This window comes from Physella acuta, unplaced genomic scaffold (assembly GCF_028476545.2).
Source record: "Physella acuta isolate Inbredline_101_S28 unplaced genomic scaffold, ASM2847654v3 ptg001622l, whole genome shotgun sequence".
Lineage (NCBI taxonomy): Eukaryota > Metazoa > Mollusca > Gastropoda > Physidae > Physella > Physella acuta.
This window is the reverse complement of record NW_026733136.1, coordinates 45,806-64,272: the sequence shown is the minus strand read 5'-3', so window position 1 is coordinate 64,272 and position 18,467 is coordinate 45,806. Positions and strand designations below refer to the sequence as shown.

The 18,467-nt window shown below is 36.1% G+C and overlaps 1 protein-coding gene across 2 annotated transcripts in view; it reads right to left on the bottom strand.

Moving 5' to 3' along the window:
• Positions 1-18,467, bottom strand: part of LOC131929375 (SH3 and cysteine-rich domain-containing protein 2) — a 28,667-nt gene that overhangs the window by 1,071 nt on the left and 9,129 nt on the right. For both annotated transcript variants that reach the window (XM_059285528.1, XM_059285529.1), the window contains 7 exons: positions 18,307-18,376; positions 17,482-17,637; positions 7,171-7,317; positions 4,968-5,089; positions 2,186-2,265; positions 1,241-1,292; positions 770-913 (listed from right to left, as the gene is read on the bottom strand). In XM_059285528.1, the coding sequence (XP_059141511.1) occupies positions 770-913; positions 1,241-1,292; positions 2,186-2,265; positions 4,968-5,089; positions 7,171-7,317; positions 17,482-17,637; positions 18,307-18,376 (771 nt within the window). The remainder of the gene's footprint in view (positions 1-769; positions 914-1,240; positions 1,293-2,185; positions 2,266-4,967; positions 5,090-7,170; positions 7,318-17,481; positions 17,638-18,306; positions 18,377-18,467) is intronic.

Here is an 18,467-nt window from a genome sequence, read left to right as displayed (position 1 = left end):
ATTGAGTGATGACAGCAGTTTCATAGGATTGCCATGCACTTTTACACATCATCACAAAATACTAAAATTCTCTACGCCACAAATAAAACTACACATAATTTCTCCCAGCCCCCACTCACAAATAAAACTTTTAACTATGCATTCCAAACCTCCCAACTGCTCATTCAGATAAGTTTTTTGATGTATGTGTCTCATTTTGTCATAATCTTTTAGCCTGCTCATGTAAACATATTGAAACGGAATTCTTTCGAGTTTATTAAATTACAGATGATTACTTAAGGCAATTACTAAACAGTGTTTATTATGTTGAGTTTGAAATACTAATTACATTTAAAAACGAAACATGGCAGAAATATACAACTTAATTTAAAAAAAATTAAAGATTAAATGTCACTTCTTGTGAGATTAATTTAGTCAAAAAATTGTTACAGGTATTTAAGTTTTATGAAAATCCTCAATAAACAGGACAAGGAATAAAAATGTTAACATTCAATCTATGGTCAAAGAGAGGCAACAGAGAAAATACAAAATGTAAGTTGTTTAGATGAGTTACTTGATCTTTAAGCTATAAGTACATTGTTAAGTTAAAATCGGTGTCTGAAAATTATTACTGGGATGTAGATCTAGATCTATATTTAATGTTTTATTTTTATATTGAACAGGACAAGTACCCAAAGAAAGAAAATAGTGAAGCCATATAAAAAAATTCTATGGTCAAAGGGAGGCAACAGAGAAAATACAAAGAGTAATATTATTTTAGATGAGTTACCTGATCTTTATGAAGTCTCATTCCTCCTAACCCATCAATTTCTGTCAAGTTCATTGTATGTGTGACCTGATACACACGCTGATGTTTAGTAAGTTTGAGCAAATATTTAGCTGGGAAATAGCCAGAACGCCCATTGCACTTGCCCTATTGGAAAATAACAGATTTAACTCAATGGCTGTGGTTTTAATTGAGAAAACCATTACAGTATAGTGTATGAAGAGGTATGATTGGTATACAACATGGTATTATTAGGATAGATGTAGCAAACTAATGGATCAAAGTTATAGCTATTACACATTATTCTAATATTTCTAATGCTACACATTAGTTTTTGATAATTTTAGATTAGAGGGTTTCGATAAAGCTTAGTATTAATATTGGAGTTGTTTTGTTAGATAAGATAAAAGACTTTGATAATGATGAAGAGTTTTGAGAATGATTATGGAGAGTATAATTAAAATAAACTCCCACCTTCCACCAGTCTGGGTCAGAGCTGTTAGTGACCACCACACGACAGCCTGGCCTGAAAAGAGCAACATCTTGTTACATTAGTAAACACATGGGGTTGTAGGCCTCTAGCCTAAAATGGTAAACAGATGGGGCTGTAGGCCTCTAGCCTAAAATGGTAAACACATGGGGCTGTAGGCCTCTAGCCTAAAATGGTAAACACATGGGGCTGTAAGCCTCTAGCCTGAAATGGTAAACTAATGGGGCTGTAGGCCTCTAGCCTGAAATGGTAAACACATGGGGCTGTAGGCCTCTAGCCTAAAATGGTAAACACATGGGGCTGTAGGCCTCTAGCCTGAAATGGTAAACTCATGGGGCTGTAGGCCTCTAGCTTAAAGAACTCATTGGACTGTAGGCCTCTCACTACATTTTGGTGCTGTAGGTATTCAGTGCTTAAGTCTGTGGGCCATTGCTTAGTTCCTTTAATGGGAACTGTTTTAAAGAAAGACAGCTGGGCATATAATCCCTTTATTGGCCTTTATGAGTTAACATTTGTATATACATGGCTTGGCCAGGAAACATCAACTATTTACTTATTACTTATAGATCTAGGTCTACTAGTTTTTCTCAAACTCTTCTTAGGGGTCATCCATAAATGACGTCACGCTTTTTTGACGATTTTTACCTCCCCCCTCCCCTCCGTCACACGTCGTCACAAAAAACAGTTATCTAAAACGCGAAATAACTTCTAAAATTATTATTCTAACATTGCTTTTTTATAATGCAAAAGTTTGACGTCGCAACATCTGAACCCCCCCCCTCCCCCTCATCACACATCGTCACAAAATTACGGACCCCCCTCTCCCCTACGAGTGTGACGTCATTTATGGATGACCCCCCCGTTCAGCCATTAGACAAGCTCTTTCATTGCATTATTATCTGGTAAAGATTAATTATTAGATAGCTCACCGCAGGTCCATATCATCCTTCTCCTTGCCCCGAAAGTGATACAGCGACACATAGACGTCTGCTTCTTTCTTTTTTGACTTCTGTTAAAAAAAAATGATTTCTTATTGCTTGTCTACATACTGAAGGCAGGATTTCATCACGGGGGAGTATTTTAGAAAACTTTTACAGCCATTTTATTTTAACTTTGATATGAATAAATTATATAATGGAATGATATATTATACACAGTTACAATTATTTAAAAACTTTCAATTGAATATAAATGTGCCATAGTTACTTCCCTTATACTACTTAAATCAATTAAAAATATTAAAGGGAGACAACCAACCTTATAATATGTTGATTTGAAATACGAATACATAGAATAGTAAATAAATGTAAATGCGGATCATTGTTTATCATTAGAATGACTGTTCATACATTTGATGACAAAAAACGTGGGTACGTTCACCATCACATTTCCAAAATTCGTGTGTTGTGTGCTTTTCGCTTTAATCATAAATCTGCCCGACCCACGTTTTTTGTCATCACAAGAACTTGCACAGCTCGAGGAAGCACAAAATCTACGAGCAGTCATTGGTAGATCCCCTAGGATCGGAAGAAAAAATTATTTTCTACTTTTTAGTCCACAAGAAAAACGTGGTTTTTTAAAAAGTTTTTTTTTAAGTATTTTATTCTCTCCTTTTTAGTCCGTTGCTACACATGAAAAACGTGGTTTTTAAAAAGTTTTTTATATAGTTTATTTTCTACTTTATCTAATGACTTGATTAAGTATGACTTGACTAAGTGTTTTTAAATACACGGACTAAAAATCTTGAGCGACCGATACGCTTTAAACAGAGAAGGGGCGTAATTTAATTAAGCTAATTTATTTAGGTCTCTAATTGCTAGTTTTTTATGATTGCATCTGAAATTGTTATGTGAGCTTGGCAGCGCGAGACCCACAGCAGCCTACAGGCCGTGACCAGGATTCGAACCTGGGTTGTCGCGGCCACAACGCGAAGTACTAACCACTATACGATCACGGCCAGCGCGCTCACATCGATTGGGGCCGAAGTAACTGTATCAATAGGCCTCCAGTCTTGTCGGTATCTTTAGAAATCATGTCCTCAATTTTAGGGTCCTTGGGGCGTAATTTAATTAAGGTAATTTATATCTCTAATTGCTAGTTTTTATGATTGCATCTGAAATTGTTAGGCGAAAATAGCCTGCATGCCAAATTTCAGATCTCTAGAGCAATCAGAAGTGGGCTAATTTTCGATGTCAATTTTAACAACAAACACACAAACAAACAAATAAACGCGAAGCCGAGTTAAGAAAAACGTGTTAAAAACGTGTTAAAAACGGTAAAGATGCCTGAAGAAAATGTATACATCTATGGAAAGTGAGTAATGAAATGAATTGTAATTCAGTTTTTAAAATAAACCGGGAGTGATCTCCCCTAAACTCTCTCGAATATTCTAATATAAAATTACGAGGGATGGCAACTCAGGACATAGACAATATTTGTTATCCATTTTTAATTACTTAAACTTTTTATAATAGAATAGAATCTCGTAAAAAAAAAAAGAATTGCACACCAAGTGAAAAGTTTCCCTTTCGAACCTGACGGTCTATGGGGCAAGTGAAGTAGAGTTCACTTGTTTCTGTGACCTCGGCATATGAAGAGATGGTGTGGTCAGCACTATGCCCAGCCGCCCTTACTTTCTCTAACAGGAGCTAGGTATCCATCAGAGTTGGGTGGACTCAGGGACGGTCTACTGACTTGAACCCGGATTTGAACTCGAGACTAACGGGTTAGCAGTCCAGCTCTCTACCGCTAGACCACTCCGTCCCACACCAGGCGAACGCCTAATAAGATGCTTTTAAAAGTGCGGGATATTATTAGTACTTTATAAATTTACATGCGTTTTTTTTTTCGAGAAATCAAAAATAGCGTAAATTATTACTTCCGGTCAACGGAAATTACTCAAAATTTGACAGAAGGTAGAGAATTAGATCTTTTACTTACGTGTGAAATTTCATGCATCTATCTAAAATAGTACGCAACTTATAGGCTTTTGAAAAATTCAAAGTAGAAAATGTACCACTTCCGGTATTCGGAAATCGCTCAAAAGTTGATCAGGATCTACGATTTTGATAAAATACTTATATATGAAATTTCATCAACCTAGCTGTAACGGCACTCAAGTTATCGTGTTTACACACAGACACACAGACATACGGACAGAATTGCAAAGTCCAGTTTTTACGACTCGATAACGCATAAAACGCCAAAACGTTTATATATTTGTATTTATAATTTTTGCCTGATTAAAATAAGTCCTCTATACTCCGGATGTGATGAAGGACTGAGGAGTAAAACGGTGAAAACTGTCAAAATTTAATGTTATTTTTGTGCACGATTACAATACTTTCTCTATACTTCGTATATACGAGAAAGTAAAAAGTCATCATCGGAGAAGTGCGTATTTTCACTGCTTGCGCTCTAATGGAAAAATACGAGACGACCTTTCAGTCGCGGACATGTAGCACGTGTCACTTCAAGGCGGGGTTTTCTGAATGTCTGGCGGGCCACAAAAAACTCTGTGGCGGGCCGCATGTGGGCCGCACTTTGCACACCCCTGGTCTAGTCTATGACACTTCAACGTTTACTGCTCTATTTTGAACTATTCTTTGATTTCAGAGTAGCTCCTCCTTCCCCTCCCCCCTCTGCCGCCCATCCGTGTTTTCGTCGTCATGACAACACGTCCCCCCATTAAAAAAAAACAGCAAGCCTTACGGGAGACAACTGGGGCGAGGAACTTCTGCTCCTTCTCTTGACGTCCTCGATCTCCAGTGACGTGGACCTGTTGCCGAACCCAAATCTCTTCTTGCTGGCCACCACTGCCACGCTGGTTTGACCTGGGCGACAGTACACGTATAAATAGTAGATTTAATTTAGGACGATAGTACACGTGCAAATAGTAGATTTAATTTAGGACGACAGTACACGTGCAAATAGTTGATTTAATTTAGGACGATAGTACACGTGCAAATAGTAGATTTAATTTAGGACGACAGTACACGTGTAAATAGTAGATTTAATTTAGGACGACAGTACACGTGCAAATAGTAGATTTAATTTAGGACGACAGTACACGTGTAAATAGTAGATTTAATTTAGGACGACAGTACACGTGGAAATAGTAGATTTAATTTAGGACGACAGTACACGTGCAAATAGTAGATTTAATTTAGGACGACAGTACACGTGTAAATAGTAGATTTAATTTAGGACGACAGTACACGTGCAAATAGTAGACTTAATTTAGGACGACAGTACACGTGTAAATAGTAGATTTAAGTTAGGGCGACAGTACACGTGTAAACAGTAGATTTAATTTAGGGCGACAGTACACGTGCAAATAGTAGATTTAATTTATGGCGACAGTACACGTGTAAATAGTAGATTTAATTTAGGACGACAGTACACGTGTAAATAGTAGATTTAATTTAGTGCGACAGTACACGTGCAAATAGTAGATTTAATTTAGGACGACAGTTCACGTGTAAATAGTAGATTTAATTTAGGACGACAGTACACGTGCAAATAGTAGATTTAATTTAGGGCGACAGTACACGTGTAAATAGTAGATTTAATATAGGACGACAGTACACGTGTAAATAGTAGATTTAATTTAGGGCGACAGTACACGTGTAAATAGTAGATTTAATTTAGGACGACAGTACACGTGTAAATAGTAGATTTAATTTAGGGCGACAGTACACGTGTAAATAGTAGATTTAATTTAGGACGACAGTACACGTGTAAATAGTAGATTTAATTTAGGGCGACAGTACACGTGTAAATAGTAGATTTAATTTAGGACGACAGTACACGTGTAAATAGTAGATTTAATTTAGGGCGACAGTACACGTGTAAATAGTAGATTTAATTTAGGACGACAGTACACGTGTAAATAGTAGATTTAATTTAGGGCGACAGTACACGTGTAAATAGTAGATTTAATTTAGGACGACAGTACACGTGCAAATAGTAGATTTAATTTAGGACGACAGTACACGTGTAAATAGTAGATTTAATTTAAAATATCAGGCCAGAGGCGTAGCGAGGGGGGGGGGGGGAGTACATATGTCCCCGGGCGCCGACCTTAGGTGGCGCCAAATTGGGTTGGAAAAACAAATAAAAATGTTATTTTAGCTGCATTTTTGCATTATAAATAGTTTGGGGGGGGGGGGGCAAATCGAAAGTTTGAGGGGGGAAAATTTGCTCCCGATGGGGGCGCCAAATTGAAAGTTTGTTCCCGGGCGCCGGGAAGGGTCGCTACGCCTCTGTATCAGTCAGGATCATATTTTCTTACCTGTGAAAATATATTTTAAAAAAATCGTATACTTGTACTTTATTTTAGTCTTTGCAAAAAATCTATTAACGAATCCGTTAACCTACCATCTTAATCTCCCATACCTCTCCACATAATTACCCAACACCACACTAATTTACCACCTGACCCATTCCACCTTAATGTTAATTCTAACCTATCAACCAAATACCACCAAGCACATTACCTCCCAAAATTACCAATCATCAATTTATCTCCAACCAAAATATCAGTTAGCAAAAAGCTACCCACAAAATTACCGCCCTATTGCAAGTAATATAATTCAAAATTACCACCCATCAAAATATAACCCACCAAATTACCACTTACGGATCTATGACCTACCAATATACCACCTACCAAAAACACAACCCACCAAATTACCACCTACCAAAATATTACCCACCAAATTACCACCTACTAAAATAGAACCCACCAATTTACCACCTACCAAAATAGAACCCACCAAATTACAACCTACCAAACTATAACCCACTAATTTACCACCTATCGAAATAGAGCACACCAATTTACCACCTACCAAAATATATAACCCACCAAATAACCACCAATCAAACTATGACCCACCAAATTCCCACTCACCAAAACAGTTGTTTGTGAACGAGGAACTCTTCTTCTTGGTCGTCTCGTCTATCCCCAGCAGCTGTTTGGGCGGGTCCGGCGTGTCCAGGGAGAAACTTTTCATCCGGGCGTTCAGCTTTTTTCTTCTGGTCTTGGGACTGTGGGAGGCTGTGGGTGGGGTCAGGGTATGGGGTGGTGGATAGGGTGGTGGGCAGGGTGGTGGATAGGTTGGTGGATAGATGGGTGGATAGGTTGGTGGATAGGGTGGTGGATATGGTGGTGGATAGATGGGTGGATAGGTCGGTGGATAGGGTGGTGGATATGGTGGTGGATAGAGTAGTGGATAGATGGGTGGATAGGTTGGTGGATATGGTGGTGGATAGAGTGGTGGATAGAGTGGTGGATAGAGTGGTGGATAGGGTGGTGGATAGGGTGGTGGATAGGGTGGTGGATAGGTTGATGGATAGGGTGTTGGATAGGTTGGTGGATAGGGTGGTGGATAGGTTGGTGGATAGGGTGGTGGATATGGTGGTGGATAGGGTGGTGGATAGGGTGGTGGATAGAGTGGTGGATAGGGTGGTGGATAGGTTGGTGGATAGAGTGGTGGATAGGTTGGTGGATAGAGTGGTGGATAGGTTGGTGGATAGAGTGGTGGATAGGGTGGTGGATAGGGTGGTGGATTGGGTGGTGGATAGGGTGGTGGATAGAGTGGTGGATAGGGTGGTGGATAGGGTGGTGGATTGGGTGGTGGATAGGGTGGTGGATAGAGTGGTGGATAGGGTGGTGGATAGGTTGGTGGATAGAGTGGTGGATAGGTTGGTGGATAGAGTGGTGGATAGGTTGGTGGATAGAGTGGTGGATAGGGTGGTGGATAGGTTGGTGGATAGGGTGGTGGATAGGTTGGTGGATAGGGTCGTGGATAGGGTGGTGGATAGGTTGGTGGATAGAGTGGTGGATAGGTTGGTGGATAGGTTGGTGGATAGGTTGGTGGATAGGGTGGTGGATAGGATTTAGTGTTGTGGATAAGGAATGGGGTGGTGGTCAAGGAAGTGGGCAGGGTATAGGGAGGTGGGCAGGGTACAGGGTGGTGTATAAAGTATGGGGTGGTGGATATGGTATAGAGTGGTTGACGGGGTGGGGTTGGAGACAAGAAGAGTGTAGAAGAATAATGTAGAGGGTAGGGGTTCGAAAGAAAGATAGTAGACGATAGAGGGGCAGCGACGAAGAACGGTCGAATGCAAGTCGAGTGGTTTTGGTAAGGGTGGGGTGTATGCATGTGTGTGTAGGGAAATAATATATTGACATGAGGGGAAAGAGGTGGTTCGAAAGAAGTTTTTGTATTAGAGTATCGATAATGGATACCAGATATAATACGGAGAAAGAAGGTGAAAATAAAGAAAAGACCAAGTTGTACAGAATGAGAAAAAAAAGGGGGTGGGAGTGGGGTGTAAAAGAAGGGACGAAGACATTTTGGTAATTGACGTATGTAGTGTCGTCAATGAGGGGGGGGGGAGTTCAAGAAACGGATGATGTGTAGTTAGGTGGTGTTAAGGTTAGTATAATCCCGGATTAGGTTAGTGTGTAATAGAAATGGTCAGAATGTTTGAATTAAGACGGTGTTGATGTTGATGGAGGCGTTATAATGAGGTGGGTGGGAGGGTGGATGGGTGGATAGATAGGAGAGGGGTGGAGAAAATAATGTTAGTGATGATCGAAAACAAAATAAAATAAAAATATAGGTCGTGACGTCAAAGTATGACGTTACAACAAAATGCAAGAGTTATAAAAATAAAAAAAAAAAATAAAACTTCTACTGTGTTAAAATGTTTATAATGCTATAACCCAGCTAAAATACATGTTATAGTTTTATCCCTTTAAGTTTTCTGTCATCATATTGTTGCCTTGTTGTCCAGGTTTTGGTGTCGTGAGACTGTGATTAACAGGTGTGTCAACAGAATGGTTTTTTTTTTTTTACCTGGAGGTGAGTTAATGGCGGACTACAAGCGGATTGGGGGAGGGGGGATTCTTTGTAACATGTTTCTAGCTCGTAAAATACATCTGGTAGGGCGCCCATGGCCATAAACACTTGTCATTGGTGTTTTATGTCATTGACATTAAAACATATTTGATGCCGAAATTAATAATTTAATATAATGTGCGTGGAAGAAGATCGAAAAACAAAATTAAATAATGTGTAACAACTCATATTTATACATATTTATATTATGAGTCCTTTATATATATGAGACTTTTTTGTTTACCAATTAACATATTTACTATTGTGATTGTATCATGCAATCCAGTCTTCAGAATTCTTGGCTACGGTGCAGGATGGACCATAGAGCTAAACAGGCATGCCCTAAAGGGCCTGTTTTTACGAGACTCATTTCGGATTTCATAAATATTGTGTATCATGCTAAAATGTAGTTGCTAATTATATAATACTAGTCGATGACAACTTTCAATCCGAAGAGAGAGTGGACGTTGTCTGAGATCTAAAATTATGCACTTAACACTTGATTTGATGACATAAACCAGACGATATAAATGCTAACCACCCCACTGTTTCAGGTAACCTTGTCATCTTTACAGTTTGACCACTGATTTATTGATTTTTAACTATTTATTTAACACTAAAGGTAAACATTAGAAAGGGAATTCTAAAAATAGAATGACGATAAACAGAAGAAACATCTTGTAAATCTTGAATAAACAATAGAAAAAAAAACATTTAAAACTTCAGGCTAACAACACCGAAATCACAACAACGCTCGACTTACTAGACCGTAAGCTTAGCTAGAATAAAACAACGCTCGACTTACTAGACCGTAAGCTTAGCTAGAATAACACAATAGAATTAGACAAACACAATATTCACACAAAACGAACAGGTAAATTTCAGCAAGACATTTGGGAAAGCCAGCGAAATATCAAATCAACACTTATTTAGTTTGAAATCTCACGTTAGCGAAAATAAGTAAAAGAAGTAAATAACTCAATTTTATATATGCAAATCTTTATTGTTATCAATGATTCAAATTATTAACCCGTTTTACACAGCCATACTTTCATTACCAATAAAATATAACGAGAGAAACAAGATTCTAAAAAGGATCAGAAAAGGTTGAAATAGTATTAGTAGAAATACATTCTCCATATATATATATATATATATATATATATATATATATATATATATATATATATATATATATATATATATATTGATTTCTTTTTTTAGTTAAATTTGAATTCCCTTTTTCTTTAATTTCAGCTGGTAAGAAATATCATATCTGTGATTTAAAGACTTACATACGTTTAAAAAGTAAAACGACCTTGATGGTCATTTCTTTTAAAATGTGTGATGCGAGTTTTTTAAAACGGTAAACTTGTGATGTACTCAACATGTGATAACCTAATGCGTTTGGGGGCCGTGCACAAATGACATGGCACAACTTCGTTGTACATATCTATTCCCACCCTTCCCAGTCCAATATCACATTATACAGTTCCATCACCCCTCATCCTAAAATATAAATAATCCTAACATTTATTATGTTTTTCATGAATGCTAATTAAAAAAAAAATATATGGCTCATCACATTACTCCCTCCTTTTCTTTTACATTTTGGCATATTGCCAAGTAGTTTCACCCCCCCCCCCCCTCCCACGATCACATCCCATTTATATTGTATGGTGCACAATAATGTTAAATTAAGATATATGGGACTTCTTTATAATGTGGTTGTTAAAAAATTTGAATATGTGAACATTTGGTTTTTACAAAAAGTTAATTAATATAGAAATTAAAAAAAAGCCATACGAAACAAGCACAAATATTTAAAAGGCGAGAAATAAAGGATTATCATAACATTTACAGATGGTGGTTTTTATAAAAAAAATGTAGAACCGGAATCGAAGCTGAAATTTAGGCAATCAGACGGGATTATTATCGTGAGTTTATCCTAATTAGCTAATTTTCATTACTAACTTTACCCTACAACTTTTGCGTTATTTTTAAAACTTGATAGGCGAAGTCTACGTTACAAGTTATAAATAGATGCTAATCTAAAAATAGATGGCATCTATTTCAGTCCAACCCACGGAAGCTATTTTAGAAGCCGTAAATATTTTAAACAAATTATTATTATATGCAACTGTCTTATTAAAAAAAAACAAATAAAAAAGACACTTTAAAGAAAATATGTTTATGCAAAAAGCAATAACTTTTTAAAAAGATACTTACAATTTAAAAAAAAAATGTAAAACTTTCAATTGAGTTAGATCTATGTAAACGTGACATGTTTAAAAGAGTGTTGGCATTTGGGAGCACCCTTTAAAAAAGAAGCTCTATCCTATGATTTTGTATAATACGAATGAAGAAAAAAGTTAACTTTAAAAAAAAAAATTCAAAATGCATCGATTTTTACAAAACTGGAGAATAACACAACAGGGATGCGCTGATGTAGCATGTTTTTACCACTAGAGCCACGCATACCATAGAGATAACCGTAAATACATTTTCCATTTTCAAGATAAGCCCAAGCCTAATTTTATCATCATTATTACTAGTTGTGGTTTTTCTAAAAAAAAATTTCATCACGGAAAAAAATAAATCAATGTTCTTTAAAACTTTTCGAAGAATATATTTAAAGCTTATCTTAATTTTATAAAGCAAGTTAAAATAGCTATACATACTCATATTAAAAGACAGTAAAGTACGGCAGTAAAATTCAAGCCTTTGATATTTTATAAAAAAAATCTTTTGCAATGTGCCACTAAACGTTGAATCCTCTTAAAATAACAAAAAAAAAAAATCAAAGAAAACATGGAGACTAAGGAAATGTACATAGCGTAGCGACCCCGACCCTCATTGCTTTTCTGTGATAAAATAATCGAGAAAAAGTTTAAAATAAAATTATCCGAAGACTTTAAAAGAAAGTTTTCTAATTTATTTCGATGATTTATAAAGATGAGTATTCACTTTTTGTCATATCGGAATTTTTTTTTCTTATATATTTATCTAATTTTGACTTTAAATTACAATTCTAATCATGTGTATCCACAGTTCCACTACTAAATATCAGTTTATTCAAAGAATAAACACGCAGCTTATCTTAATATCACACTTGAAGTATGTAAAAAGGTTAGTGGATGAAAATTGTTTTTTTTTATTCTTGAATGTAAAACTTGATTGTGTGATGTAAATAAAACTAAAACAACAACAGTTTTTGTAGTCAGAAATCTGCAAGTGAGGCTATGTTTTTTTTAAAAAAAACTTTAAATGTAAACAACATCAAACATGAAGTTTTATTCACAAAAAAATGTAATGCTGATTTTGAAGCTTTAAAAATAATTGCTGATATTGAAAATGTAAATCTTCAAACAATTTTTTATTGTTTTGTTTCAGATAAAAATTAAGTAACGCTATGCATATAAATTTAGGAGATGATTGTTAAAGTGATTCGCATACAATATTTTTTTTTTAAAGGCGGGTACATAAACACACGTAAGGAAAGTAAAACATTTTAAAACTTGCAAGTAAATGACATGATTAAAGGCAGATATATCACAGATATGAAAATTGCATTTTAAAAACTTAATAAAATGTAACGATGCAATTATTTACGACCAACAAATTTTGTATTTTTTTTTTAAAGGGGGAAATATTCGTTGTAAAACAGTAAAGGGATACAATCATGAAATTTCTAATGTTAAATTAGAACAAAGAAAATATCTCGGTTAACTTGGCTTATTTCCCATTTATAAAGCCAATACTTAGACGTTTTATCAACAAAGATTTCACAATGTCTAAAGGTAAGAAAAAAAAACAACGACAAATGGTAAATGGGAACAAGATGATTCAAGCTAAGAGATAAAAAGTTGAAAAAAGTTTTTCTTTATACAACAAACCTGAACACTATAAAAATTTACAATAAAATACAAATCTACTACATTTATACATTATATAATAGCACAAAAACCATCTATTGGAAAGGAAAAAGGAAAGAACATTCATTTCAGCATGCATTATATATATATATATATATATATATATATATATATATATATATATATATATATATATATATATATATATGCATAGTTTTACACTGCTGGGCGTTTTCACCCTTACTGTGGTGACCTGCTCTTACAGGTCACGTAAAAGGTCAGCCTCGACTTGAAACTCGTCAGGCCTATCAGGTTGCGGCAGACAATGTTGCCGCCGTTGCCATGGCAACTGGATGGTGGGGGTGGGGGTCGAGATACAACATCCTCGATCAAGGGCCCGTTATTCCCAACTTCCGCTCAAGTATTCTTGATACAAAATGCGGAATCACCCAAAACAAAATAAAATAAAACTTTGGACGGGAATAGGGTTTTTTTTTTAAATTTTTTTTAAAAATGGGGCGTTTCAATAGTGGTCAAAACTGGCGTTGGGTGAATGTTTTTTGGGGTGTCCGTCGTTCCAGTGTTTCTTGACCGGACAGGTCAGCTTGTAGAAGGTGCGGAACTCGGAGCCCAGGCTCTCGTCGACGATGTGGTGCATGAGCTCTCGGTTCGTGATGGTGGGCGAGGTGGCCCGCGGCCCGGCGCCGCTGCCTCCACCGGAAATGGATTCTATACTATACTGGCTGGAGTGGTGGTGGTGGTGGTGGTGATGCTGCTGCTGTTGCAATGGCAGTGCAAGAGGATGACCAACGCCTGAGGGGACACAAAACAAAAATCTAACCAAAAAAATTTCACAAGACGACAGTGAACTACATTATGTCAACAAAAGAAAAAAACTCAGGCATGAAATGTTTTGTATGATCCTCTACAGTACAAATGTTAAGTGTTAGAGACCCACATCTTCATGCTGGATCAAGGTTGGTTCTGGGTTCATGAACGTATCGTTAGGGTTAGTGTCAACGTATTAATTTGGTGTGTTAATGTATTAATTTGGTGTGTTTACGTATTAATTTGGTGTGTTAACGTATTAATTTGGCGTGTTAACGTATTAATTTGGTGTGTTTACGTATTAATTTGGTGTGTTTACGTATTAATTTGGTGTGTTAACGTATTTATTTGGCATGTTAACGTAGCACTTTGTTTACGCATTAATTTGGTGTTAAACCCTTCATTGGTTTCTAAAAACCCTTATTTAATTCATTTAATATTTGTTAACGCACCTGCAAGCATTCACGTAAATCGAGCACAAAAAATAATTGTTGGCAGCATTTAATATTTTATTTGCTGCCAAGGCTATTTTTCAAAGATTTATGGATTTTAAAACAGTATAATTGACGCGAAAAAGACTATTTAAATTGCTAATTGATTGTTTTTGTCTGTAGTGTAACTAAAATTCTGGTACTATCAAATTATATCGGTACATAAAGGGACAAAAATGTGGAGTAACTACGTGTTTGGTTCGATGATTGTATCATTGTCCTCAACGAAAGGATTGGGCGGATGCATTGAGATTATGTTGAGAAACTAACTTTAACCAGGCATATCTAGACACCACTAACTCAGGCTAAGAGTTATTGCTTTTGAGCTCTTAATTTCGACCAAGAACTTTAGCTTTCCGGTCATCCGTGGGTCTATCGTTCGACTTTGCCTTATGCAGAGGCGTAGCGAGGGGAAGGGGGGGGGGCACATGTTCCCGGGCGCCGACATTGTGGGGGGGGGGGCGCCAAAATGGGTTTGAAAAACAAATTGAAAGTTTGAGGGGGTGTGTGCAAATCAAAAGTTCGAAGGAGGTGTGCAAATCGAAAGTTTGAGGGGGGGGGGGGGAGGGTGCAAATCGAACGTTCGAAGGGGGGGGGGGGGGTGCAAATTGAAAGTTCGAGGGGGGGGGGGATGCAAATCGAAAGTTTGAGGGGGGGGCAAATCGAAAGTTTGTCCCCGGGCGCCGGGAAGGGTCGCTACGCCTCTGGCCTTATGGGCTTCAGTTTCACACCTACTTCCTTAGTAAACTAGGACAAAAACTATAACTTTAAATAAAATTAGTAAACAAATCTTTTTTTTTAAAGAAAAACAAACAATGAGTTATTCAATAATCAAGCTAGGATCTAGTAGGATTAAGATTTCAAGCACAAGTTTAGGGACAAATCGCTTATTTGCAGTTCCCATCAAAGTGTTGCAAGCAGCGCTGTTTACTTTGCAAACTAATTTTAGCATTAAAACTAACCTACATCTCAGATGTTACTAAGGTCGAAATAAAATCATAAGTAAAAAAATAAAATCTAACTAATGTCAGTCTGTGATACTTTTTGGTAGATTACATTTTTACAAGATGCTAGCGCGGGTGGGGGGAGGGAGTGTAATGTGAAGGGACGGGGGCGACTGTGGGTGCCGAACCCAGCGCTAGACGGGAAACCTTAATGTATGGGGTCAATGGTAGGTTTGTTGTGTAACAACCACAGGCAGGTAGGCAGGTAGGTAAATGGCAGGTAGGTAGGTAGGTAGGTAAATGGCAGGTAGGTAGGTAGGTAGGTAAATGGCAGGTTATACCACCGTGAGTTGACTTTCCATTGTACTTCCTTCTTCACGTCTTAAAGTCGGTTGCAGTGTTTCTTCCAGACTTTTCTCCGGAGGGTGGGGGGGGGGGGGGGGGAAAGAGGAGGCACTTGATATTTTCAGGGGGTGGGTGGACTACAATTTTCGGGGGGGGGGTGACACTGTTTAAGTATGTTTTCTATATCAATTTTATCTCGCTGGGGGGGGGGGGGAGGCTGGAAGAAACTATGATATGGAAATTTGGATGTTGAAAGTTGGAGCCAAACTTGAATACGACAAAATTTCCCAAGCCAGCTGAATGTTAGAATTCTCAATGTTGAGTGCTAAAAATTGAATGTGGCAAGAGGCCTCTGTCCATGTGAAAAGAGAAAAGACGGATGTTGAATACCGAACAACCAATGTATAATCTCAGGACTCTGTCGATTTCTTTCATAATTTCACCACACACAGCCGACCGCACTCTATTTATAAATCTCAATTTCTCTTGAAATATTCGAAATGGAAACAGCAATCTATATCGTGTAACAACCAAGTGCTGTTGTAATTTGGCGTGGCTTGAAAAGGGGTTGATTTCAAACACTGCAGACGTTGGGTGGGGGAGGGGTGGGATGGATTGATCTCAAACATTACACAGTTGGGTGAAAACCTCAGCAAATTGTAAAAAATATCAGACGGAGAAAGAGAGAGAGAGAGAGAGAGAGAGAGAGAGAGAGAGAGAGAGAGAGAGAGAGAGAGAGAGAGAGATTTGGTGAAAAAGAGAGTGAAAAAAAAAAAACCGCACAAAAATTTGGGAGGTTCTTACACATTTAAAAATAATTCTATAAATAGGTCATTAATTTTAATAATCACGCATTAAAAAAACAATAATTTCCATTTCGATTTTGGTATATTAATTTATTATTTGTTTAAAAAAATATTGCAGTAACCTCCCGTTGTAGTGTGCTATTCCTTCCAACATTGTGCATAAAATAGCGTGGAGTGGACAATGCACATAAAGCATACAAAGTTTAGATTTGCGTAACCACAGTGGAATTACATTGTAAATAAAACCTTGAACTTACGTAATTAACTAATTAATTAATCTATCAATTAAATAGAATAACATAACTTCTGATTATAAAAAACAAAAACATTTAATATTTGAAAACAAAAACCAGCAAAATGTTGATTAAATCTCAAAAATAAAAAAATGAAAATATTAAAACTGATTGTATTTTAAATCTATAAAAATATAAAATAAATGTACTTCCATTGTGGTTACACATAACTGACTCCGATACATACAATAATACATGGGTATACATTTGCAAACATATTGTAATTATTACAATTGTAATTTCACGTACCAAGCAAAATATATGATATAAAATTTACTAATAAACGATTGTGTTAAGTGTGGTAAAGTATTGCCATTTTGCTAAAGATTCTCACCATAGCTGGTGCTTATTTAAAATTAAAAAAATTTTTTTATGTTAAATATTAATTTTTCATTTACGTAAATAATTACAAATGTGTCTTATGACACTCATATTTTAATGTTATAATGGACAGAAAAAAAAATAAAATTTCTCAAGTAGGAAAATAAAATTTACAAATTTGAGAAACAATTGTTATTTTTCTGTTAAAATAAATTACCAATTAATGGATTTATAACAACTTAAATCACCATTATTTAAAGTCTTTTAAAAACTTTGCAATGGTAAATATATCTATATTTATATACTATACAAAGCGTTCTAGAACAATAAAAAACACAAATCATCACGTGATGTAAAAACATCAAACCACGGATCAAAACAGCGATCGATGAGTATCAATATCGGCACCAACCTGAGGAGGAGGGGCTGGAGGCCTTGGACGTGCTCCCACTGCTGTCGCCCTTCCCAGCCACGTGACTGCAACACTGGGCGTCCTTGGGCGTCTTGGGGACTTTGGGCAGGTCGGCGGCACATTTTAGTAAACTGTAGACGGGGTCGATTTCTTTGGCTGGGGACACAGAGAGTGTAGTAGTGAGTACACGATGGGACGATGTTGTTAGGGCGGGGGGGGGGGGGGGGTCGGCGGCACACTTTAGTAAACTGTAGACGGGGTCGATTTCTTTCGGAAGGGGAGTTTTATTGTATGCAGTGTAGCAATCATTGTATATATATATATATATATATATATATATATATATATATATATATATATATATATATATATATATATATATATATATATATATATATATATGTATATATGTATATATGTATATATATATGTATATATATGTATATATGTGTATATATATGTATATATATGTATATATATGTATATATATGTATATTCATATGTATATATATGTATATTCATATGTATATATATTCATATATATTCATATATATATATATATATATATATATATATATATATATATATATATATATATTCATTTATATATATATTCATATATATATTCATATATATATATATATATATATATATATATATATATATATATATATATATATATATATATATATATATATATATATATATATATATATATCGGATGTAAAACCGTATTTAGTGGTGTTCATTTAATTCACTATGCTATTCTACGAACTATGTAAAATAAAATGAAAATGTACAAGAATCTTTTCTGATCCAACTTACCGACTTCCTCTGGCTCCTCATCGTGGGGTACCTCTGAATCTTTTCGTTTGATCAGGCTGCCTTTTTTGGACTGTAGACAGTGTCAATATTCAATATTAGAGAGTAATGTAGACAGTGTCAATATGCAGTTTTAGAGAGTAATGTAGACAGTGTCAATATGC